This window comes from Mus caroli, unplaced genomic scaffold, assembly GCF_978045245.1.
Source record: "Mus caroli unplaced genomic scaffold, Mus_caroli_1 scaffold_1, whole genome shotgun sequence".
Lineage (NCBI taxonomy): Eukaryota > Metazoa > Chordata > Mammalia > Rodentia > Muridae > Mus > Mus caroli.
In genome coordinates, this window is record NW_028227256.1 from 7012732 (window position 1) to 7037151 (window position 24420).

The 24420-nt window shown below is 39.0% G+C and overlaps 1 protein-coding gene across 11 annotated transcripts in view; it reads left to right on the forward strand.

The window, feature by feature from the left end:
• Cspp1 (centrosome and spindle pole associated protein 1) overlaps positions 1–24420 on the forward strand; it is a 125883-nt gene that overhangs the window by 45865 nt on the left and 55598 nt on the right. For 5 of the 11 annotated variants that reach the window (XM_029475063.2, XM_085835597.1, XM_085835591.1 and 2 more), the window contains 6 exons: positions 4267–4353; positions 6708–6778; positions 18606–18699; positions 19840–19897; positions 20352–20393; positions 22221–22429. The exons of 2 other annotated variants lie outside the window; for them this stretch is intronic. In XM_029475063.2, the coding sequence (XP_029330923.1) occupies positions 4267–4353; positions 6708–6778; positions 18606–18699; positions 19840–19897; positions 20352–20393; positions 22221–22429 (561 nt within the window). The remainder of the gene's footprint in view (positions 1–4266; positions 4354–6707; positions 6779–18605; positions 18700–19839; positions 19898–20351; positions 20394–22220; positions 22430–24420) is intronic. 4 more of the 11 variants (XM_029475064.2, XM_029475065.2, XM_021171227.3 and 1 more) reach the window with 1 other exon arrangement.

Genomic DNA, 24420 nt, shown 5'->3' on the forward strand with positions numbered 1-24420 from the left:
ATCTTAAGGAAAGAAGAAAAAATATTCATTATTATTTAGGAGTTGTTCATTCATGTTGAAGATTGTACTTTTGAAGACTCCAGTTCTTTAAAAAACATTAACTTATTTTAATTTTTAGCATAAACTTGGCTTCTGATGTGAACTTTGTTTCTTTGGGCATTATGAATTTTTAAAAGATTTATATAAATGTGATACACATGTCTGTGAGTGTCTTTGGAGACCAGAAGAGTGTGTTAGATTCCCCTCATTGTAAGTGCCTGATTAGGTGCCTGACAACTAAACATATGTCTACTGTAAGAGCAGCAAGTGTCCCAGAAGAGGGAGGAGAAGGTTTTTCTTTTAACATGCCTTTTTCCCCCTCTGGCAGTACCATGATGAAAATTTGCAGTTATTTCAGTCTCTGGATCATATTTTGAACTGTATATGAGAAGAAGCAATTTTTTTCTTTTATGAGGGCAATACCTTTTTAACAAAAGGGTCTAAACACTTATATTTCTTCAAAATGTAAATCAAGTTATGATTTCTATTTAAATGTGCTAATTCATGTCTCTGAATATTAAGGGCAATATTGATGGATTGAGGTGTCGTGTGTGAACCTGTGTATGTAATAAGTAGAGAGAGGTTTAACCTTTAGCACAGATCATTTCTAGATCATAAGAACAGTTTTCATTTAGCTGTAGTTCTGACGTCATGGCCAGTCAGAGAGCCTGTCAGGCATTGATCTGAGTATCCTTAGCTGTCAGTGGGTAGTGTGGAGGGCAGCTTAGGCTGAGAGGCTGTGAGACAGCAATGGTGAGGCTCCTATTTGCTTCCAGAACAGTTCCTAAAAGAGCTGTTAATCTAATATAAAAATTATCGTAAGCTAAAGAGAGCTGAGAGTAAATAGATCAGATGTTAAGGTGAAGTGTCTTAATTAACAGGGAAATTAGTAAGTGAAGTAAATTCCATAAAAATAATAGTTTTATTTTAAAACAGAATCAGGTGGCTATGATGTAGCATAATGATAGAGTGCTTGTCTATTCAATATTTTCTTTTTTAGGTTTTTAACAGGGTTTCCTTGTGTAGCCTTGGCTGTCCTCAAACTCACCCACTCTGTAGACCACTGGCCTTGAACTCACCTCTGTGAGTCCACCTGCCTCTGCCTTTAATTGCTGGTGTTAAAGGTGTGCATCACCACTGTACCGCCTACCCAGTACTTTCAAGTCCCTGAGTTGGATACCCATTCCTGCAGAAAGGTGAAGTGTATGGAGATTCAATATAGCTATTGGATCTAAATTTAATAAGAATAAAAAGTTGACTAAGAGTCTAAACTACATCTCGTTTTCATGGATCTCTATATCTGAAACGTTTTAAAAGGTCTTGCATTATTCTATGGGCATTGTAGTTTTATTAGCAACAACCTTAATCTATTTAAGCTATTTAAGATAACTGTTAAACTTTGTATGTTTAGTATGGCTCGAAATAACCTTTTGGGAGTATGATGCTTGTTGTTATGATCTGTGCGTGTGCCAAAGAACCCATGAGCTATATTTTTGTGTGGGTTCTTGGCTCTGACTATTACAGTTAAGGTTGTAAATACAAATACTGTTTCTAGACAAGTTAGCCGAAAATGCAGGAAGCTGTAGTTCTTTGGTAAATTTTAGAACAAATTTCTATGTTTTTAATTGTCTTTTAATTCTGGGACCTGAAGTTATTAGTTTGTATTTCTCTGCCTGCCTTTTTTAAAAAAAATATTTATTTATTATATATTCAATAGTCTGTTTACATGCCAGAAGAGAGCACCAGATCTCATTATAGATAATTATGAGCCACCATGTGCTTTCTGAGAATTGAATTCAGTACCCTCTGGAAGAACAGATAGTGCTCTTAACCTCTGAGCCATCTCTCCAGCCTGTATTTCTCTGTGTTACTATTAAATGTATTTGTACTGAAGTAGATACCTCCTTACCACACCAGGGAATTGACTTCTGTGTGTCCTGTCAGGTCCCTAACACCGTTTCTGAGCCAGGTGATTCTTGCGAATGGCTCACAGTTTTCTGTGTACATTGTGTACAGTCATACTCAAAGCTGTGACTCTGTTTATATTGGTTTTATTGAGATAGCATCTTGCTTTTTGTTTTATTTATTTTTTGCCTTAGCCTTGCAGACACACCAACACACCCAGCAGGCAGCAATAATTTAGTGTAGTTATAGGACAGAAAGGACGACCAGCAAAGGGAAAAGGGGCAGAATCAGAGGCAAACCAGATGAGTTTTGAGACGTCAGTGATGAGATGCAGAAGAGACAATTCCCACAGCACTAAATTGGGACTCAATGCCTAAAGTATTGAGGTCTGCTTATATATATATGCCCTAGCATATATATATAACACGCTAGCACACGCTAACATTCGGGCTTCCTATAGGAGAAGCAAGTGTTTCTTTATAGCCTGTATGTTTGTGCAAATAGTTTAGGAACAGTGACACACTCATTAATTAGTTCTTAGACTTGTGGGAACCTCCTGAAACATATGTTGTAAGCTGACAATCAAGGGCTACCTGTGTAACAGCCCTTTCTTAGTGTAGACATTCTTAAGCCGGCTGCACTAGATTTTCTGTACATGTGTATTATATTGATGCAGTATACCTAAATATGAAGGGCATATTAGTTATTAATTTCAGCTAATTAAAAACTGGAATTTGTGTTTGTATTTACCTTTGCTCTAAGTAGTAGAATAGATTGATGTGTTATTTTAAAAGAGTTCTGAGCATCTGTGCTTCAGTTTAAATAATGCTGGCTTTTTAAAAGAGTTAAATTGAAGTAAATTTTAAAATGGTGTGGAGAGTACTGTGCTAGATATGGGTAAAAACTGGAAGCAATTCCTGTTTTCATGGCAATGTCACCGTGTTATTAGGATTACTATATGAGCAGATTTCCTCCAGGTAAGTGTGGCTGTAGTTTGTGGTGGGACCAAGTAAGCCCCATCGTAGGCAGGCTCATTGGTAGAATGCATTTGTTTCTTTTACAGCTGAATGTGGCCAGAACTCTTCATCTGATCAGCGACTTTATGTTAATGGTGTACTTTTTCAACCATACTTTTCATCTTCTTCAGAAGGAAAATGTAATTTGTTAACAGCCACATAAAGAAATATGGCCTGTAAAATTTTGTTTATCGTGGATGCTAATAAATGTTCATATAAAAATTTATGCTGGTTTCTCTGGCATAAGAAATTATATTAAAAAAAAAAACAAATCAGTGTTTGCCAAATGGAAAAAAAAAGATAGTTGAAAACATTTTCACTGTTTTAAATGTCTGCTTTTTTTATTGAAGAAAATAAATTCTAACTTTGTTTTTATTCTTTATGAGTGAAGGTTCTTCAGGTCTGTTCTGTATCAGATTGTTTTAAAATATTTTCTGTTTTGCTACTTCATTCTTTCATGGGGTTTACTGTGCCAATTTTTAATTTAAAAACCTTGATTTTATGTATAATGAAATCATTCCCAGAATTTATGTGTCTTAATCAAAAAACAATTTTGTTTTGAGTTCTGCCTGCAAAGTTAAGTGTGTACAGGGATGTTGTCTGCTCCACGTCCAGAATAAGACTTGGCCTGCTGACAGTGCCTGTAATTACCATATTAACCAACTGATAAAAATCTGTGCGTGTGTTATCTTACATCTATAGCTGGAGAGATGGCTCAGAAGTTAAGAGCTCTTCCTGATTTTCCAGAGGACCTCTGTTCAGTTCCCAGCACCCACGTTGAATGACCTACAACCTCCTCTAATTTGAGTTCTAGTTGATCTGACACCTTCTTCTGGGCTCCTCAGGCATCAGCAAAGACATGGCTTGTGTGCACACATGAGGGTACACACACTCACACACACACACAGACATAAAAATTAGAATAATGTTTTAAAATTACAAAGCATCAAATTAAAAAATTAAATATTTAAATGTAATATTGAAATAAAAAGTTATATAGAAATAATTTATAATAATTTCAGTTAAAAAACATGTATTAGGGTCTGGCTTTATAGCATTATACAGAACTTTCCTAGTATATTCTTATATATGAAGATAACTTGAATGTAAATTCTTACTATTTCTTGCTAGCTAGCAGATCATATTTGAGGCAAATCTGATTTGAATTAACTTTAGGATGCAGTTGCAGTAAACTGATAGCACAATCTTTTGCTCACCTTAATGCTAACACATGAGACTGTAGAACCCTAGAGATGTAAGGTCCACTGTATGTGGGACGTGCTTTATAAGCTACTGTGTTTTTAAGGCCGCATGGGAGCAGACGAGGGTATGTGGATGGAGATGATGTCACAGAAGAGCCAAACACACAGATCTCATCTGCTGAAAATAAAAGGTATGTGACAGCAATTATCTCCTTGAGTCTTCACACCCTGAGACAGCACCTGCCTAAAACTGGCTTCAGGAAAAAGTAGAAAAGTACAATGTATGAGCAACCCTCCTTTATAGTGAGAGGAAGTAGCAGGGAGGAAAGGCTGAGGGACTGGGAATGAGCACTTACTGTATTTCCTTTGGCATTCTCTCTGCTCTCTCTCCTCCTCCTGTGCTGTGGCTTGAGCACGAATCAGTGAGTGAAGCAAGCACTTTACCACTGAGCTACATCCCTAGGCCTATTCCATTATTTTCAAGAATAATTTTTTTAGTAAAGTTTGGCAGGGCTTTCAGTGTAAACCTCTCATTATAAAATATATAAATTAGTTTGAAAGAATGAAGGAGAAATAACATAATTGAATGGTGTTATAACGAATTTGAAACATCTGGGAATTGTGGCTTGCAGAGATGACACAGTGGTTAAGAAGTTATACTGTTCTTGTAGAGGACTCAGATTTGAGTCCGAGCAATACATCTGATGGCTTAACAGCTGCCCTTAATTCCAGTGCCAGAGGAACCTGATCCCTCAGCAGACACATACACATACACATACACATACACATACACATACACATACACATACACATACACATACACATACACATACTTAACAGATGATCTTGAAGTCATGGTACTGCAGTTGGACTGAAAATGGATTGAGAATATCCCCTTAGTGTGAGTTTTTAAGTTAATTTTTTAATTTATTTTTGATTATTGGTGGGGTTTTAATGCTTACACTGTAAAATTAGTATTCAAGTTTCTATTGATGACAAAGCAAATAACTTTATAGTTTTAGTTTGGTGCTTTTTTGTGTTGTCCATAAGAATGAATAGTTTAAAAAACAAACAAACCAAAAACCTAAAAAAAACCACACGGGCCATCAAGATGCCTCAGTAGGTGAAGGTGCTTGCCACAGACGATCCTTGGAATCCACATTATGTTGGAGAGAACTGCCAAGGTTGACCTTTGACCTCCACTCTGACCATGCCACATATATTATAAACACAAACAAAAATTTTAAAATTGATGAAATGTAAAGCAACCCCACATGAGCTTTGGGGATGTTGCTTAGTGGTAGACTGGCTGTTCACAGGGACAGAGCCCAGGAATTAGCCCCCAGCATAGTATCAACCTCACATGGTGGGGCACACCTGTGACCCCAGCACGACGGTGGCAGGGGCAGAAGTTCAAAGTTTGAGACTTTAGAGGGAATTGAAGGTGAAGAATCGGGTACCCCCGATTTGTGGCTTGCAGAGATGACACAGTGGTTAAGAAGTTATACTGTTCTTGTAGAGTTATACTGTTCTTGAAGAATGAGACCCCCGCCCCCAAAAAAGAAAACAAAACCTCGGATCAGGGACTGGATCATGAGGCTCTGAATGGGGAACTGAATATGATGGAACTACATTCTGTGCGTGGCTGAAACATGTACAGTTGGGGTATGCTGCTCAGGAAGACAGAGGAAGTTGTCCTAAAATACAGTATAAGGAAGATGGTGTGCAATGTCCTGAACAGTGTCAGTTCTTAGAGGAAACAAAGCGACTATCACCCCTGGCTGTTAGAAAACCTGCTGTTTGTTTCAATTAGGTTCCCTTGACGATCAGACTTTTTTCTTTGCTTTTTTCTTTCAAGAAAGTTTGTTTTTTAAATTCCTTTTAAAGATTTTTTTTTTTACCCTAAAGGGATGATCTTCTTTTCTAAATGGGAATATAGTTAGGAGCTGTGTGTGTGGGGTGGGGGGTATTTCATATAAAAAGATTTCAAATCTGTGGACCCAGTGAAGCAGGCTGAAGAATAAGGAAATAAAACACCATGGTTTTAACTAGCATTTTTGAAAGAAAGGATAATTCATACTCACCTTTTCTTCTTCAAGGGTACATGTATGTACAGGTGTTTGTGAAGGCTGGAGGTGAAGCTCTAGTGTCTTCCTCCATTCTGTTCCACTGTATTCTCTGAGGTGGGACTTTGCCATGGCTGGCCAGCAAACCCTAGGGGCACTGTTGTAGTCACCTCCCTAGCTGCTGAGTTAGCTCTTGACTGTGTGCTGAGGGTTGAATACAGGTCCTCATGTTTTCCAAGTAATTTACTCACTGAGCCATCTCAACTCCTTATTTTTTTGTTCTTCATGACATGGGGTTTTTACGTGTAATTGAATTTTACTGTGTAGCCCAGGCTGGCCCCAACCCTACAATCTTTGCTTCAGCCTTCTAAATGCTGGCATTAATGCCATGTACCACTATTCCCAGCCTTTATGTTGAATTTTGATTTCCTAAAAATACCTGGATTTTAATATTTGCTCTCTCATATTGTTTGTTTTAGTGTTCACGGTAATGGACCACCCAGATCTGCTGATCTCGATATCACAAGTCCATTTGCAGGCATGCTCTTTGGTATGTCCAGCACTTTCAGCTGATTAGACCTTTGTAGAGGGTTGAATTAAATGTCCTTAGTGAGAACTCAGGGTTGTAAGTAATGATGACTTTGTGAAGAACAGCAGGCATTTATTGAGGCTTACTTTATGATGGTTACCATACTAAGCATTTAGTGTGCATTGTATAGAACTGTTGATACCTTAAAGCTAAATACCTAAATTAGCTATATGGCTATAGATGATAGCTGAAAATCAGTTTGAGTAATCAGGCTGGTTTTGTTGTATTATGACTGCTGCTTTTTATTCTATTTTATAGGTAACTCTTGATTCTTTGCTTATTTCTTGTATTTTATTTCACTTCTTTTGAACATTCCATTCTACTACTCTTGCTGCCTTAATCATTATTCTAGAGTGCGTGTGTGTGTGTGTGTGTGTGTGTGTGTGAGAGAGAGAGAGAGAGAGAGAGAGAGAGAGAGAGAGAGAGAGAGAGAGAGAGAGGGAGATGCTGAGAGGGATTGAGACTGTGACTGTGAAAGACACAGACACAGACATAGAGACTGACAGAGAGAAGTGAAAAAGAAACCGAGACCCTCAGAGACCGAGAAAGGCTTTTAAGGTTTTAAAAGCCCACCTCCAGTGACACACTTCCTCTAACAAGGCTGCCCTTTCATATCCTAATCCTTCTAATCCTATCAGAGAGCTCCATCCCAGTGACTAAACATTCAAAATATATGAGCTGATGTGGGCCATTTATATTAAAGCTATCATATTTGTTCTTTTTATATAGTTTCTGAATAATTTTTTTTTCAAAATCATGATGACCCAAATTTTCTATTTTTTTTTTTAATCAAAGGTCTAGGTTATTACTGAATATAGTCCTTTTGGTTTGCTATATTATGTTTGTCCTCATTTCATTTCAGAAATGGTATGGTGAGCCTTGATTTTTGCTTATAGCTTTGTATACAAAAGAAGTTGTTCTTTGAATGGGCATTTTGAAAGCTTAGCTAAAATTTAGTTTTAGTAAGATACATGAGAAAATTGAATAGCATATTAGGTTGATCCAACCTAAAAGCAACCTAAAAGTTACATTTTGTCTTTGAGACATAGTTACTTGGTAGTTTTAGACATTTATTTCCTAGAAATGACTATTGTGAGAAAGATGGCTGTGTTCACAAAAACTTAGTTCTTGTTGCCTATAAGGTTTGAGCAAGTTTATCTTTTAGATCAGAATAAATACACATGTTTAGGCTATATTTTGAATGGATGGTAAAAGGGGAAGTGGTAATGTGAAAGCAGGCTGAAAATTAATTTTATCAGCAAGGTTACCCTGCCATCTGCAGAGGAGTGGACTTAGGTCACCGGTATGCAGTTAGGAGCTGTGAGCAACACGACACAGTAGTCGAGTGTTTGCAGTGAACGACTGACATCTTTCAAAGTGGTTCATCTTACATTTGAGGATCTCTATCCCTGAGGAGGTTTGCATAGATAGGGAACTTATGTCTCTCTAAAGGCGGTGGATTTTTTTTTTTTTTTTCATGTTACTCCAACTCCACTTGTACTAAAATTTATTTTCCTATTGTTTAGCTTCAGAAATTTCATTTGGGACTTTTACTTAATCAAAAAACAAAATAAAACTAAGGTGAACATGGTAGTACACATCGCAACACTTTCATCGCAACACTTGGAGGTGAGGTAGAGGCAAGCAGATCTCTGTGCATCTGGGGCCATCCTGGTCTACGTAATGAGTGCCAGGACAGCCAGGGCTACATAGACCAGTGGGTTCTCAGTCTGTCCATCTCAACCCTCACAGGGGTTGCATATCAGATATCCTGGTTATCTGATATTTATTTGCATAATGGTTCATAACGGTATCAGAATTGTAGTTATGAAGTAGCAGTGAAATACTTTTGTAATTGGGGGTCATCACAACATAAGGAACTATTAACGAGTCACAGCATTAGGAAAGTTAAAAACCACTGATACACACCCTTTCTTAGCAGGGAGGAGTTACGGGGAGCGCATGAGCAAGTTTGGAGGGAAATAACAATGTGCTATGGCATTTGGAAGAGAACACAAATTACTTAGACGTATATATTTAAATTTATACAATTGAAAGCTTTCCTTCAGTTTTGTATTTTGTTACTGCCTGTTTGTACTTCAGTCCTAGGGATTGAGTCGAGCACTGTTATGCCTACCAGCTAAGAGTTATACCACAGAGCTACATTCTTAATGCATGTCGGTGTCTCTTATAGTCTGGGAGCACAATTCACAAAATATTATTTCAAATTTGCGGGACTTATTAAAAGGTTTTAAAAGCTTTTTATTTACTTTTTTGGTTTAGAATATTTGAAACAGAATCTTGTTGAGTAACCCAAGTTGGACTAGAACTTGCTTTGTAGTTCAGACTGACTGAATTCACAACCCTGTCTGCCTTCTAAGTGCTGAAATTACATGTGTGTGCTTCTTTCTTCCTTTTTCTTTGTTTTCTGTGGCACTGTTTCAAAAAATTGCTATAGACCAGGTTGGACATCAACTTGAGATCTACTGAGATTGCATGCATGAGCCACCATGCCTATGTAAATAATCTTTTTAATGGCTTAGAAAATACAGTGTGTATTTAAAAGATTGTTTATGGTCTGGTTTTCAGTCATAATGGTTTGTAACTCAGTTAAATCAGGCTGGTTGATCTTAAGGATTTTTTTCCAATCATTTAGAGAAGTATTGATTATCTGACCTCCTTGCCCATAGGTGTAGTGATTTCTTTGAGCAATCTTGTTCAGCAGGTTTCAGCAAGACCTCTGTGCTCCTGAGGAAGAGGGTAGATTATTCTTGCTGTTGGTGGAGGGCTGTCTCTGTCTGTCTCAATGTTCCCATCTTTCCCCAAGAGTGGTGGTTTATGTTTGTGTAGGGCTTTCATCAGGATTTCATGCAGCAGTTCCTTAGCCCTCACCAGCTAATGACAGCTGTTGATTTGTATGAGAGAAGTCTGGAAAGTAGGACATATGGTATGCCTAAGAGCCATGGAAGGGCCTTTTCCAGAACCCCTGTGTCTTAGTCAGGGTTTCTATTCCTGCACAAACATTGTGACCAAGAAGCAAGTTGGGGAGGAAAGGGTTTATTTGGCTTACACTTCCATGCTGCTGTTCATCACCAAAGGAAGTCAGGACTGGAACTCAAGCAGGTCAGGGAGCAGGAGCTGATGCAGAGGCCATGGAGGGATGTTCTTTACTGGCTTGCCTCCCCTGGCTTGCTCAGCCTGCTCTCTTATAGAACCAAGACTACCAGCCCAGAGATGGCACCACCCACAAGGGGCCTTTCCCCCTTGATCTCTAATTGAGAAAATGCCTTACAGTTGGATCTCATGGAGGCATTTCCTCAACTGAAGGTCCTTTCTCTGTGATAACTCCAGCTGTGTCAAGTTGACACAAAACTAACCAGTACACCCTGTATTGCTTCTCTTTCTGGTGAGCCTTTGGCAGAGGCCAGCAAATGATTAAAGATTCCTCTTGTTCTGGGACTTTATAGTTTACTCTAATGCACACATGGCTTGTAAAAATCCTTTGAGGAATCAGCTGGTTTCTTTTATGCACTGTATGGCAGCTTCCTCATCCCCATAGTCTGCTGGCGTGACGATGCTTGGGTTCCCACCTCTGTATGGATTACTGATTTACTCCTTGATGTTCAGTTCTTCTAGTTATTGACAACCTCAGCTTTCTGATGAGCATTAAAAAAAGTCACAATTTTGTAGATAACGGAACCTATTCTCAATGTAGAATCAGAGGGATGCTCTTTTGTGGCTTTTTACCTTCTATACTACGGAATACCTCCTCATATGGGTTATCCTTGTTCTAGTAGTATTATTTCTTCATTATTATTAGGAACACTAACTATTTTAACACTCTTATTTCATCTACTTTTTGTCATGTGTGTGTGTATGTGTGTGTGTGTGTGAGAGAGAGAGAGAGAGAGTAAGGAGAGAGAGAGAGGGAAGGGGAGAGAGAGAGAGAGAGAGAGAGAGAGAGAGAGAGAGAGAGAGAGAGAGAGAGAGAGAGAGAGAGAATGAATGATAGATCTATCTTCAGGGCCTTGCCCATGGTACACAATTGTTGGAACTCCATTATTAGGATCATTAGAAGTAAACAGAGGACCTGTTCTCACTTTTAGATAGATACTTGAAGTTTATAGAAGCTATAAAGGTATCTTAGTTAGTTACTCTTCTGTTGCTGTGATGAGACACTTGTGACCAAGGCAACTTAAAGAAGAGTTTATTTGATGTCTAGTGGCAGATGGTTAGACTCCATTATGGAGGGGACAGCAAGGAAGCAAGTGCTAAGCCGCATAGGAGGAGGAGAAAGCTGAGAGTTCATAGCTTAAAGCACAAGCATAAAGCAGAGAGAGCAAACTGGAAGTAAGGCAAGACCGTACGTGCTCAGCCCACTCAGGCACACTTCCAAACAGTGTCACAAACTCGGACCAAGTGTCTAAAGGCCAGGACTCAGGAGGAACATTTCTCATTCAAACCAGCATATAAAGGGTTGGGGAGTAGAGCCTTCTGTTCCTCAGAGAAAAGTTTTGCAATTACTAATGCATGTCATGTTTGACCCATGACTTGAACTCATACATTAAGGAAGTTATTGGTGTATTGCTGTGACTTTCCTCATAACCATAGCAATCACTTAAACACTGAATCTCTCTCTCTCTTTTTTTGTTTTTTTTTTTTTTTTTACATATTAAGGTAAATTTTATTTATTTATTTATTTTTAATATTTTTATTACATATTTTCCTCAATTACATCTCCAATACTATCCCAAAAGTCCCCCATAGCGCCCCCCACTTCCCTACCCACCCATTCCCATTCTTTTGGCCCTGGCATTCCCCTATATTGGGGCATATAAAGTTTGCAAGTCCAATGGGCCTCTCTTTCCATTGATGGCCGACTAGGCCATCTTTTGATACATATGCAGCTAGAGACAAGAGCTCCAGGGTTCTGGTTAGTACATCATGTTGTTCCAACAATAGGGTTGCAGATCCCTTTAGCTCCTTGGGTACTTTCTCTAGCTTCTCCATTGGGAGCCCTGTGATACATCCAATAGCTGACTGTGAACATCCACTCCTGTGTTTGCTAGGCCCCGGCATCGTCTCACAAGAGACAGCTATATTTGGGTCCTTTCAGCAAGATCTTACTAGTGTATGCAATGGTGTCAGCGTTTAGAAGCTGATTATGGGACGGATCCCTGGATACAGCAGTCTCTAAATGGTCCATCCTTTCATCACAGCTACGAACTTTGTCTCTGTAACTCCTTCCCTGGGTGTTTTGTTCCCAATTCTAAGATGGTGCACAATGTCCACACTTTGGTCTTCATTCTTCTTGAGTTTCATGCGTTTAGCAAATTGTATCTTATATCTTGGGTATCCTAAGTTTTGGGCTAATATCCACTTATCAATGAATACATATTGTGTGAGATCTTTTGTGATTGTGTTACTTCACTCAAGATGATGCCCTCCAGGTCCATCCATTTGGCTAGGAATTTCATAAATTCATTCTTTTTAATAGCTGAGTAGTACTCCATTGTGTAAATGTACCATAATTTCTGTATCCATTCCTCTGTTGAGGGACATCTGGGTTCTTTCCAGCTTCTGGCTATTATAAATAGGGCTGCTATGAACATAGTGGAGCATGTGTCCTTTTTACCGGTTGGGACATCTTCTGGATATATGCCCAGGAGAGGTATTGCTGGATCCTCCGGTAGTACTATGTCCAATTTTCTGAGGAACCGCCAGACTGATTTCCAGAGTGGTTGTACAAGCTTGCAATCCCACCAACAATGGAGGAGTGTTCCACTTTCTCCACATCCTCGCCAGCATCTGCTGTCACCTGAATTTTTGATCTTAGCCATTCTGACTGGTGTGAGGTGGAATCTCAGGGTTGTTTTGATTTGCATTTCCCTGATGATTAAGGATGTTGAACATTTTTTCAGGTGCTTCTCTGCCATTCGGTATTCCTCAGGTGAGAATTCTTTGTTCAGTTCTGAGCCCCATTTTTTAATGGGGTTATTTGACTTTCTGGAGTCCACCTTCTTGAGTTCTTTATATATATTGGATATTAGTCCCTTATCTGATTTAGGATAGGTGAAGATCCTTTCCCAATCTGTTGGTGGTTTTTTTGTCTTATTGATGGTGTCTTTAGCCTTGCAGAAGCTTTGTAGTTTCATGAGGTCCCACTTGTCAATTCTCGATCTTACAGCACAAGCCATTACTGTTCGATTCAGGAATTTTTCCCCTGTGCCCATATCTTCAAGGCTTTTCCCCACTTTCTCCTCTATAAGTTTCAGTGTCTCTGGTTTTATGTGAAGTTCCTTGATCCACTTAGACTTGACCTTAGTACAAGGAGATAGGAATGGATCGATTCGCATTCTTCTACATGTTAACAACCAGTTGTGCCAGCACCATTTGTTGAAAATGCTGTCTTTCTTCCACTGGATGTTTTTAGCTCCCTTGTCGAAGATCAAGTGACCATAGGTGTGTGGATTCATTTCTGGGTCTTCAATTCTATTCCATTGGTCTATTTGTCTGTCACTATACCAGTACCATGCAGTTTTTATCACAATTGCTCTGTAGTAGAGCTTTAGGTCCGGCATGGTGATTCCACCAGAGGTTCTTTTATCCTTGAGGAGAGTTTTTGCTATCCTAGGTTTTTTGTTATTCCAGATGAATTTGCAGATTGCACTTTCTAATTCGTTGAAGAATTGATTTGGAATTTTGATGGGGATTGCATTGAATCTGTAGATTGCTTTTGGCAAGATAGCCATTTTTACAATGTTGATCCTGCCAATCCATGAGCATGGGAGATCTTTCCATCTTCTGAGATCTTCTATAATTTCTTTCTTCAGAGACTTGAAGTTTTTATTATACAGATCTTTCACTTCCTTAGTTAGAGTCACGCCAAGATATTTTATATTATTTGTGACTATTGAGAAGGGTGTTGTTTCCCTAATTTCTTTCTCAGCCTGTTTATTCTTTGTGTAGAGAAAGGCCATTGATTTGTTTGAGTTAATTTTATATCCAGCTACTTCACCGAAGCTGTTTATCAGGCTTAGGAGTTCTCTGGTGGAATTTTTAGGGTCACTTATATATACTATCATATCATCTGCAAAAAGTGATATTTTGACTTCATCTTTTCCAATTTGTATCCCTTTGATCTCCTTTTGTTGTCGAATTGCTCTGGCTAGGACTTCAAGTACAATGTTGAATAGGTATGGAGAAAGTGGACAGCCTTGTCTAGTCCCTGATTTTAGAGGGATTGCTTCAAGCTTCTGACCATTTACTTTGATGTTGGCTACTGGTTTGCTGTAGATTGCTTTTATCATGTTTAGGTATGGGCCTTGAATTCCTGATCTTTCCAAGACTTTTATCATGAATGGGTGTTGGATCTTGTCAAATGCTTTTTCCGCATCTAAGGAGATGACCATGTGGTTTTTGTCTTTGAGTTTGTTTATATACTGGATTACGTTGATGGATTTCCGTATATTGAACCATCCCTGCATCCCTGGGATGAAACCTACTTGGTCAGGATGGATGATTGTTTTGATGTGTTCTTGGATTCGGTTAGCAAGAACTTTATTGAGGATTTTTGCATCAATATTCATAAGGGATATTGGTCTGAAGTTTTCTATCTTTGTTGGGTCTTTTTGTGGCTTAGGTATCAGAGTAATTGTGGCTTCATAGAATGAGTTGGGTAGAGTACCTTCTGTTTCTATTTTGTGGAATAGTTTGTGAAGAACTGGGATTAGATCTTCTTTGAAGGTCTGATAGAACTCTGCACTAAACCCATCTGGTCCTGGGCTTTTTTTAGTTGGGAGACTATTAATGACTGCTTCTATTTCTTTGGGGGATATAGGGCTGTTTAGATCATTAACCTGATCTTGATTCAGCTTTGGTACCTGGTATCTGTCTAGGAACTTCTCCATTTCATCCAGGTTCTCCAGTTTTGTTGAGTATAGCCTTTGGTAGAAGGATCTGATGGTGTTTTGGATGTCTTCAGGATCTGTTGTTATGTCTCCTTTTTCATTTCTGATTTTGTTAATTAGGATGCTTTCCCTGTGCCCTCTAGTGAGTCTGGCTAAGGGTTTATCTATCTTGTTGATTTTCTCAAAGAACCAGCTCCTTGATTGGTTGATTCTTTGAATAGTTTTTCTTGTTTCCACTTGGTTGATTTCACCCCTGAGTTTGATTATTTCCTGCCGTCTACTCCTCTTGGGTGAATTTGCTTCCTTTTGTTCTAGTGCTTTTAGGTGTGTTGTCAAGCTGCTAATGTGTGCTCTCTCTAGTTTCCTTTTGGAGGCACTCAGAGCTATGAGTTTTCCTCTTAAAAATGCTTTCATTGCGTCCCATAAGTTTGGGTATGTTGTGGCTTCATTTTCATTGAACTCTAAAAAGTCCTTAATTTCTTTCTTTATTCCTTCCTTGACCAAGGTATCATTGAGAAGAGTGTTGTTCAGTTTCCACGTGAAGGTTGGCTTTCTATTATTTATTTTGTTATTGAAGATCAGCCTTAGTCCATGGTGATCTGATAGGATGCATGGGACAATTTCAATATTTTTATATCTGTTGAGGCCTGTTTTGTGACCAATTATGTGGTCAATTTTGGAGAAGGTACCATGAGGTGCTGAGAAGAAGGTGTATCCTTTTGTTTTAGGATAGAATGTTCTGTAGATATCTGCCAGATCCATTTGATTCATAATTTCTGTTAGTTTCACTGTGTCCCTGTTTAGTTTCTGTTTCCATGATCTGTCCATTGGTGAAAGTGGTGTGTTGAAGTCTCCCACTATTATTGTATGAGGTGCAATGTGTGCTTTGAGCTTTACTAAAGTTTCTTTAATGAATGTGGCTGCCTTTGTATTTGGAGCATAGATATTCAGGATTGATAGTTCCTCTTGGAGGATTTTACCTTTGATGAGTATGAAGTGTCCCTCCCTGTCTTTTTTAATGACTTTGGGTTGGAAGTCAATCTTATCAGATATTAGAATGGCTACTCCAGCTTGTTTCTTCATGCCATTTGCTTGGAAAATTGTTTTCCAGCCTTTCATTCTGAGGTAGTGTCTATCCTTTTCTCTGAGATGAGTTTCCTGTAAGCAGCAAAATGTTGGGTCTTGTTTGTGTAGCCAGTTTGTTAGTCTATGTCTTTTTATCGGGGAGTTGAGTCCATTGATATTAAGAGATATTAAGGAAAAGTAATTGTTGTTTCCTGTTATTTTTGATGTTAAAGTTGGCATTTTGTTCTTGTGGCTGTCTTCTTTTAGGTTTGTTGAGGGATTACCTTCTTGTTGTTTCTAGGGCGTGGTTCCTGTCCTTGTATTGGTTTTTTTCTGTTATTATCCTTTGAAGGGCTGGATTCGTGGAGAGATAATGTGTGAATTTGGTTTTGTCGTGGAATACTTTGGTTTCTCCATCTATGTTAATTGAGAGTTTGGCTGGGTATAGTAGCCTGGGCTGGAATTTGTGTTCTTTTAGTGTCTGTATAACATCCGTCCAGGATCTTCTGGCTTTCATAGTCTCTGGTGAAAAGTCTGGTGTAATTCTGATAGGCTTGCCTTTATATGTTACTTGGCCTTTTTCTCTTACTGCTTTTAGTATTCTATCTTTATTTAGAGCATTTGTTGCTCTGATTATTATGTGTCGGGAGGTATTTCTTTTCTGGTCCAGTCTATTTGGAGTTCTGTAGGCTTCTTGTATGTTCATGGGCATCTCTTTCTTTAGATTTGGGAAGTTTTCTTCTATAATTTTGTTGAAGATGTTTGCTGGTCCTTTGAGTTGAAAATCTTCATTCTCATCCACTCCTATTATCCGTAGGTTTGGTCTTCTCATTATGTCCTGTATTTCTTGGATGTTTTGAGTGAGGATCTTTTTGCATTTTACATTTTCCTTGATTGTTGTGCTGATGTTCTCTATGGAATCTTCTGCACCTGAGATTCTCTCTTCCATCTCTTGTATTCTGTTGCTGATGCTCGTATCTATGGTTCCAGATTTCTTTCCTAGGGTTTCTATCTCCAGTGTTGCCTCATTTTGGGTTTTCTTTATTGTGTCTACTTCCCTTTTTAGGTCTAGTATGGTTTTGTTCATTTCCATCATCTGTTTGGATGTGTTTTCCTGTTTTTCTGTAAGGACTTCTACCTGTTTGATTATGTTATCATGTTTTTCTTTAAGGATTTGTAACTCTTTAGCAGTGTTCTCCTGCAATTCTTTAAGGGATTTTTGTGCTTCCTCTTTATTGTCTTCTGCCTTTTTATCAGTGTTCTCCTGCATTTCTTTAAGTGTGTTATTAAAGTCCTTCTTGAAGTCCTCTATCATCATCAGGAGATATGCTTTTAAATCCGTGTCTAGCTTTTCCGGTGTGTTGGGGTGCCCTGGACTGGGCGAAGTGGGGGTGCTGGGTTCTGATGATGGTGAGTGGTCTTGGTTCCTGTTAGTAAGATTATTACGTTTACCTTTCGCCATCTGGTAATCTCTGGGGTTAGTTGTTATCGTTGTCACTATTTAAAGATTGGAGCAGAAGCTGTGTTCCACTCACCAGCAGTCTCTAAATCCTGCGGCGGGGGTCGTGGGTAGCTGGTCCAGCCGGAAGAGGCCTGTGGTCCTACTCAGGCCGTTTTTCTGCTTCCCTAACTAATGCAGTCTCTGGTCCCGCGTGCAATTGGATTGGAGCAGAAGCTGTGTTCCACTCTCCAGAAGTCTTAAGATCCTGTGGTGGGCGTTGTGGGTAGCTGGTGAGTGTCAGCTGACCCTGCGCCCCAGCTGCCCAGGTGCTTTTCTGACCGGAAGAGGGTTGTGGCCCTATGTAGGCCGGATTTCTCTCTCCCCAACCAGAGCAGTCTCAGGTCCCGCGTGATTGGACTGGAGCAGAAGCTGTGTTCCACTCACCAGCAGTCCCAAAATCCTGTGGCGGGGGTCTTGGGTAGCTGGCGGGTGTCAGGCAACCCTGCGCTCCCGCTACCCTGGCGCTGATCCGGCCGGGTGAGGCCTGTAGCCCTACTCAGGCCGGTTACTGCTTCCCTAACTAATGCAGTCTCAGGTCCCGCGCAATTGGATTGGAGCAGAAGCTGTGTTCCACTCACCAGCAGTCCCAAAATCCTGCGGCGGGGGTCGTGGGTAGCTGGCGGGTGTCAGGCAACCCTGAGCTCCCGCTACCCCGGCGCTGATCCAGCCGGATGAGGCCTGTGGTCCTACTCAGGCCGGTTTCTGCTTCCCTAACTAATGCAGTCTCAGGTCCCGCGCAATTGGATTGGAGCAGAAGCTGTGCTCCACTCACCAGAAGTCTTAAGATCCTGTGGTGGGTGTTGTGGGTAGCTGGCGAGTGTCAGCAGACCCTGCGCCCCAGCTGCCCAGGTGTTTTTCTGACTGGAAGAGGGTTGTGGCCCTATGTAGGCCGGATTTCCCTCTCCCCAACCAGAGCAGTCTCAGGTCCCGCGTGATTGGACTGGAGCAGAAGCTGTGTTCCACTCACCAGCAGTCCCAAAATCCTGCGGCGGGGGTCGTGGGTAGCTGGCGGGTGTCAGGCAACCCTGCGCTCCCGCTACCCCGGCGCTGATCCAGCTGGATGAGCTTTTTTTGTTTTTTGAGACATAGTTTCTCTGTGTAGCCCTGGCTGTCCTGGAACTCACTCTGTAGACAGGGTGGCCTTGAACTCAGAAATCCACCTGCCTCTGCCTCCTGAGTGCTGGGATTAAAGGTGTGCACCACCACTGCCTGGCAACACTGAATTTCTTAAGCTTGAGTTTTAGTTGCATGCCATAAAAAAGAGTTAAGGTTTTTTTTTTTTCTTTTTTCTTTTCTTTCTTTTTTAATCCAGGAGGTGAAGATCGAGAACTTAGCAAGAGAAGGAAGGAGAAATACAGGCAAGAACTACTAGAGCAGATAGCTGAGCAACAGAAGAAGAAGAGACGGTAATGAGAAGCTTGCAGTTAGCACAAAGCATTTTCGTGAAATGACAAGAGTAAATGACAGTGTTTTCTACTGTAATTTGATTGTGAATCACCTACCATTGTCTGCTAGATTATTGCCCATATACAAACAGACTCAAAAGTAGTTTACTTTGAAAATAAATGGTAAGCATACACTCATGCGTATAAAGTGTATAAATCACAGTACTTCATTGTAGTCAAACCTGCCTAGAATCTTTTTTATTTTTGATTAATTTTCCTTTGACGGTTTCACAGATGTAACTAATCAATTTTAACCCTTCTGATCCTTTCACAATTTTCTTAATCTGTGAAGCATTAAGATTAGGAATAAAAATATTGGTTCCGAAGAATTTGAAAGTTACCTTGTTATTTTTTTTCTCACCTCAAGAGGAAAGTAATATGTTAATATCTACTATTAAGCTACCTTAAAAAAAATCACTAATTTTTGTAGTGCTGGCCTTCAAACTCAGAGCCTTGTACTTGTTAGTTAAGCAAGCCCTGCACTATTGAGATTTATTTTTATATTATGTGTATGGGTGTTTTGCCTGTTGGTCTACATGTAAAATGTGTATGCTGGTGTGTGCCTGGTTCCCTTGGGGCCAGAAGAGGGTGCCTGGATCTGTAGAACTGGGTTTCTAGTGCTTATGAGCTGCCAAGTGGATGCTGAGCACCGAGCCTGGGTCCTCTGCAAGAGCAGCAAGGGCTCTGAACTGCTGAGTGTCTCTCCAGTGTTATGGAGACTTTCTTTAAAAATCTTTATGGAAGGAATTTAACTTTTTGGCATGAAAATATACATGTGCTCTTAAAGAGGTTTTAATTTTTTTTTTTTAAATAAAATACTTGGTTTTGTTTTTGTCTGTTATTCTGTGCAAATTACTTTGTCTTTGAAATGTCACCAGTATTCATTGAGAGCGAAGGCACTTGACATGTAAATTACAGTTTCCTATGTACTATGATTAAATTTGACTTTAGAATTTTAAAGCTTTATTTTCAAAGGCATTATTTGTATTTGGAAATGTACTATACAGGCTTCATGTACAGACATATTTCATTTATGATGACAATTTTTACAAAGTGTGTTTACTACAATTTTTCAATTTACAAAATCTTAATTTTGTTTAGAGAAAAAGATTTAGCATTTGGAATTACAACTTCTGGAGTACAAGACCCTGAAAAATCGGTAAGAGTTCTTGGCATCTTTTAGTGTTTAATCCTTTATTCAAAGAAGCCTCAAGTGTCTTAGTAGTAGGGGAGGCTTAACATGTTGGGATACTGTAAAGGGCAGTTCCGTTGGATTTTCATAAATATCAGTCATAACTACTGTGAAATATAGAAATGTTAACTGTTGTTCATGTTACCCACTGTTAGTTTAAGATGACTCCCCTTTCATTTGTGTATCAGTTTTTTAGTTTGTTTTGTCTTCTGTGTATATGTGCCACATCCATGTGAAAGTTAAACCAGTGTAACTTAAACTCGATGTTAATACTGTTAAGTATGTCTTAACAATTTATTTTTCTTGATGAGAATAATTTTTTTTTAAATGTGTAACTTGTGTCTTTGATCCTGTTACTGTGAAACTGGAAGGATAATCACACTCTTTTTACTTGACTTTTGCAATTCTCAACGTCCTTAAGTGGAATGGCTCCCACTCATCATTGCAGTTAAGTAAGGAGGAGGTAACGATTTACTGCTTTCCCCACAGTGCCCTTTGTTGCTGTTGGATGTGTAGTGTTTATTTGCTGAAAGTTTTTGTTTCTTTTGCTAATGATGGTTAAGACCTCTAGTTTTAATAACATTTTCAGTCTTTAAAAAGGATCTAGCAAATCCTTAAAATTCGTGTTAATTATTATTCAGGTATAGATAACTTATTGATTGACTTAAGTATGTGTGCCTTGGGTTATTTGCTTTAAAATTTGGTGCTGGGGTGATGGTGTAGCTCAGTTGTGCGTGTTCCTAAGATGTGCAGAGTCCTGGTTCAGTCACCAGAGGCTGCTGGCCCTAGTGTTTTATACTGCTCCAGCGTGCTTGTTTCTGTGTTTCTGACTATTCATGTCATACACAGTTTAACCTTAGAAATCAATCCTGAACCAGGACTGATTATATTCTTTTTATAGCTACTTGAGAAGCTGAGGCCTCTGTGGGCTACCGAGTAAGTTTACAGTGAGTCTGGGCATCTTAATAAGACTCACAAAGTAAAGTAAAAAACAAAACAAGAAAATTAAAAGGATCAGTACTATAGCTTAGTGGGAGAGCTGCTGCTTAGCATGGGTGAGGCCTTAAATTTAATCCCTGATTCCCAGTAACAGGGAGAAAAAATCCTTCCTGAAAATATTGCCTGCAGGAAGGAAAAAAAAAAAGGGTCCAAAGGTAATTCTTTTTGTTTCTCATTAAATACCTTTAAAGTAGCCATTGCAATAAAAAATTAGCTTTTCGAAACTTGAGCTTTTTAGTATAATACATTGGCATGTTAAATTTTACAGTATATCGTAGATCTTATTTATTCTGGAATTGAATTACCTAAAGAATGTCAAGTTGATGGGGGGGGGGGAGTGTATTGGGGACTTTTTGGATAGCATTGGAAATGTAATTGAGGAAAATACCTAATTAAAAAAAAAAATCAAAGTCAAAAAAAAAAAAGAATGTCAAGTTGAATAAATATGTATTAGAGGGAATAGTTAAAGATTATTTAATAAATTTATTAAATTATGAATTATAGTTTTAGTAATTATATAATGATCTATATTAACAAGTTTATACAACCATATTGTTTTATAAATTTATAAAATCATACAAATATGTAAATTATATTCCTATAATTAAATATATGTTATAATAACTTTATATAATAATTATAAAATTTAAAACTGTAGATTAATAAATTTATTAAATTTATAAATTATTTTATAGTCTGTAGTAGAGCTTATTTATTCTGGAATTGAATCACCTAAAGAGTGTCAAGTTGAATAAATATGTATTAGAGGGAATAGTTAAATATTATTTAATATTTAAAAATTCCATAAAATGATACTCTTGAGTAAAGATTAGTAAGCAGCTCTGGCCTACCCTGTTGTGGCTTTTTTCTAAATTCGTTCTTATTGTGGCACAGCTTCCTTCAGTGTTCACATGATTGTTGTAGGGAGACTGAGGCCTGCAAAGCCTTCCCTAGTGGGTCTCCCAAGTAGCAACTGAGGAGAGATGTGCTGCTGCTGTCTAACAGAGAGAGACCTGCGCGGAAAGTTCACGCCTGGCTGGACTTGTTCTTTATTCATTTACCAATCATGAGCCTTTAGGTGATTTACCTGCTTCTCAGGCAGTCTCCATTTCCTGCTTATAAAATAAGAAGCAGATCTTTAAGGTCTTTTTTAGCTGTAAAATTTTGCTGTTCTGTGACTGTCTTAAGTGCCTGCTGGGGTCCTTGGAGGTCCTTGTCACCCTTAAACTTATGATTCTATGTAACAAACAGGTTCTTTTTTTTTTTTTTTTTGTCTTTTTCTTTATTTTAGCCTGATAGACTAAAGCAGTTTAGTTTGACACCAAGACACTTTGAAGAGATGATACCACCTGAGAGACCCAGAGTAGCTTTCCAGACACCTCCCCCTCCCTTCTCTGCCCCGTCTATCCCATCCGTCCCACCAGTTCATTCCGCCCCTTCTCACAATGAAGACTTGCACAGTGGACTCGGCAGCACCCTTGGTGAACTGGTGCATCCCAGGTGCTTGTTTAAATGTTTGTCTTTGGGAACTAGGGTAGGCCTCGTTGTGCTCTACCTTACAAGGGTGTGCTGCCGCCGATGATGCTTCAGAGATGGCATAGGATCATGAGTAACTTCGCTGAGTAGTTTTTCCTTCTTCATTGTTATTGATACTTCTTCTCTGCTATTAGAAAAAGGAGAAATCTCTAATGTTCCTATCATTTACTATTTTTAAAATGAATTAGTAACTACATGCTAGTATATTTTAGGTCATATTTTTAAAGTCTTTTAAAAGGTATGCATTGTTCAGTTATTTCCACTTGGCAATCATTGAATTGTTTCTTCAGCTTATTCAGAAAAATTTACTAATCTGGTACACATCTATCTGGTTTAACAGTTCTCTCTGGGCTTACTCTTGGGCTGTTGGGATTATAACCCTGGATTTCATATTGAACATGTCATTTCTATAGGGAAAACACCTTATGCTAATCTATACATAAAGGAAACCCTGTAACACGAATATTTTCTGGCCTGTAATTATTAATATACTAATTATAGGAATATCTTTACATTTGTAGATGTTTTTCTTAATCTTCTAACACATTTCTGAGATATCTTTCAGCAGGACTTGGTCTTTTATTTGTTACTAACAAACTGTGGGGCTTTTCTTACAGCCTTTCTCAGGTACTTCCTTTATTTCCTTCAATGGCTTCCATACTCCAAAGGCTGAGAGACTGGAATTAGAGAGCCACAGTGCTTTCTGTTGTGGGTTAGAGGCTGGAATAGTCGGCTTCACTGGACTTTATGCAAAAAAGTTTTCTCATTTGTAAAAGGTGATGGTTATACTTGACACAGTTAGAGGGCTGATGTGAGCATTAGTTTTCTATGTATACATACAATTTAGGAGTTGCTGATAATAGATTGTCTTCATAACAGTTACTCAGGTTGTTTTTGTTGGCGTCTGCACTGATGATGGTGAGGTTAGACTCACCGACTGACCAATAACGTGTGGAACTGCTGCTTACCGAAGAGACTTTGGTGTTACCTTAGCCCTCAGATTCTTTAAGGCAAAATATGTTAATGTTTGAGTAAAAAAACCTAGAGTCTCCCCTTTTCTTTGTTTATCTAAAGTCATTTGCCTTTGCCATTTCTATTATTGAAGAATAAATCCTGTGCTGGTAGAAACACATATTGCTCCTCAGTGCGGAAATGTGGAAGGACAAGGTTTTATACATTTTAAATTTATGAACTCTTAAATATATCAGGGCCATATGGATTCCACATTGTGGTTTAACTTTCTGTGGAAAAAGCAGTAGGTTTTACATATAAAAAATATACCCTTTGGGTCGGGGAGATAGCTCAGTCAGTAAAAATGCTGGGTGTTATGGGATGAATTTGTGTTCTCAGTGCTGGCAGGCAGAGACTGGATACCTGGGGCTTGCTAGCCAGCCACTGTAATTAGTGATTTCTTGGCCAGTGAGCAACCCCATCTTGCAAACAAAGTGGACAGCTCCCCAGAACTTACATACAAGGATGACTGCTACTTTGTGCATTTGTACATACTCATGTGACCAGCCTCTCCTACACACATGAGTTTCCTATACACCATGTGTTCGCAGCTATTGGCATTCATAAACATACTCATGCTATGCACAGTCTTGCCCACACAGAACCATTTGTAATCCTGAGGTGGCGGAGCTCTTGGTCCTCTCTCTCTCTGTGACTCTCATCACATATAATACTTCCTGTTTGGGGAATCTTCCCGCTTTCCTCCTGTCTCCTTATATCTGAGTATTCCTGCTCTGTATTCCTCTGGCATTCTTTGTCACTTGCCTCATGGATGCTGCACTGTTGTAGCTGTTGATTCTGTATTATTACTGAGGGCAAGGGCTCATACATACCTTTGTTTAATACGGTACATAATGGCTATTGGATATTACTCGATTACTTTAACTTGTTTGCATCTTAGCAAAGTGTTCCTGAAGTTGTAAAATTTGTTACTATTTGCTTTT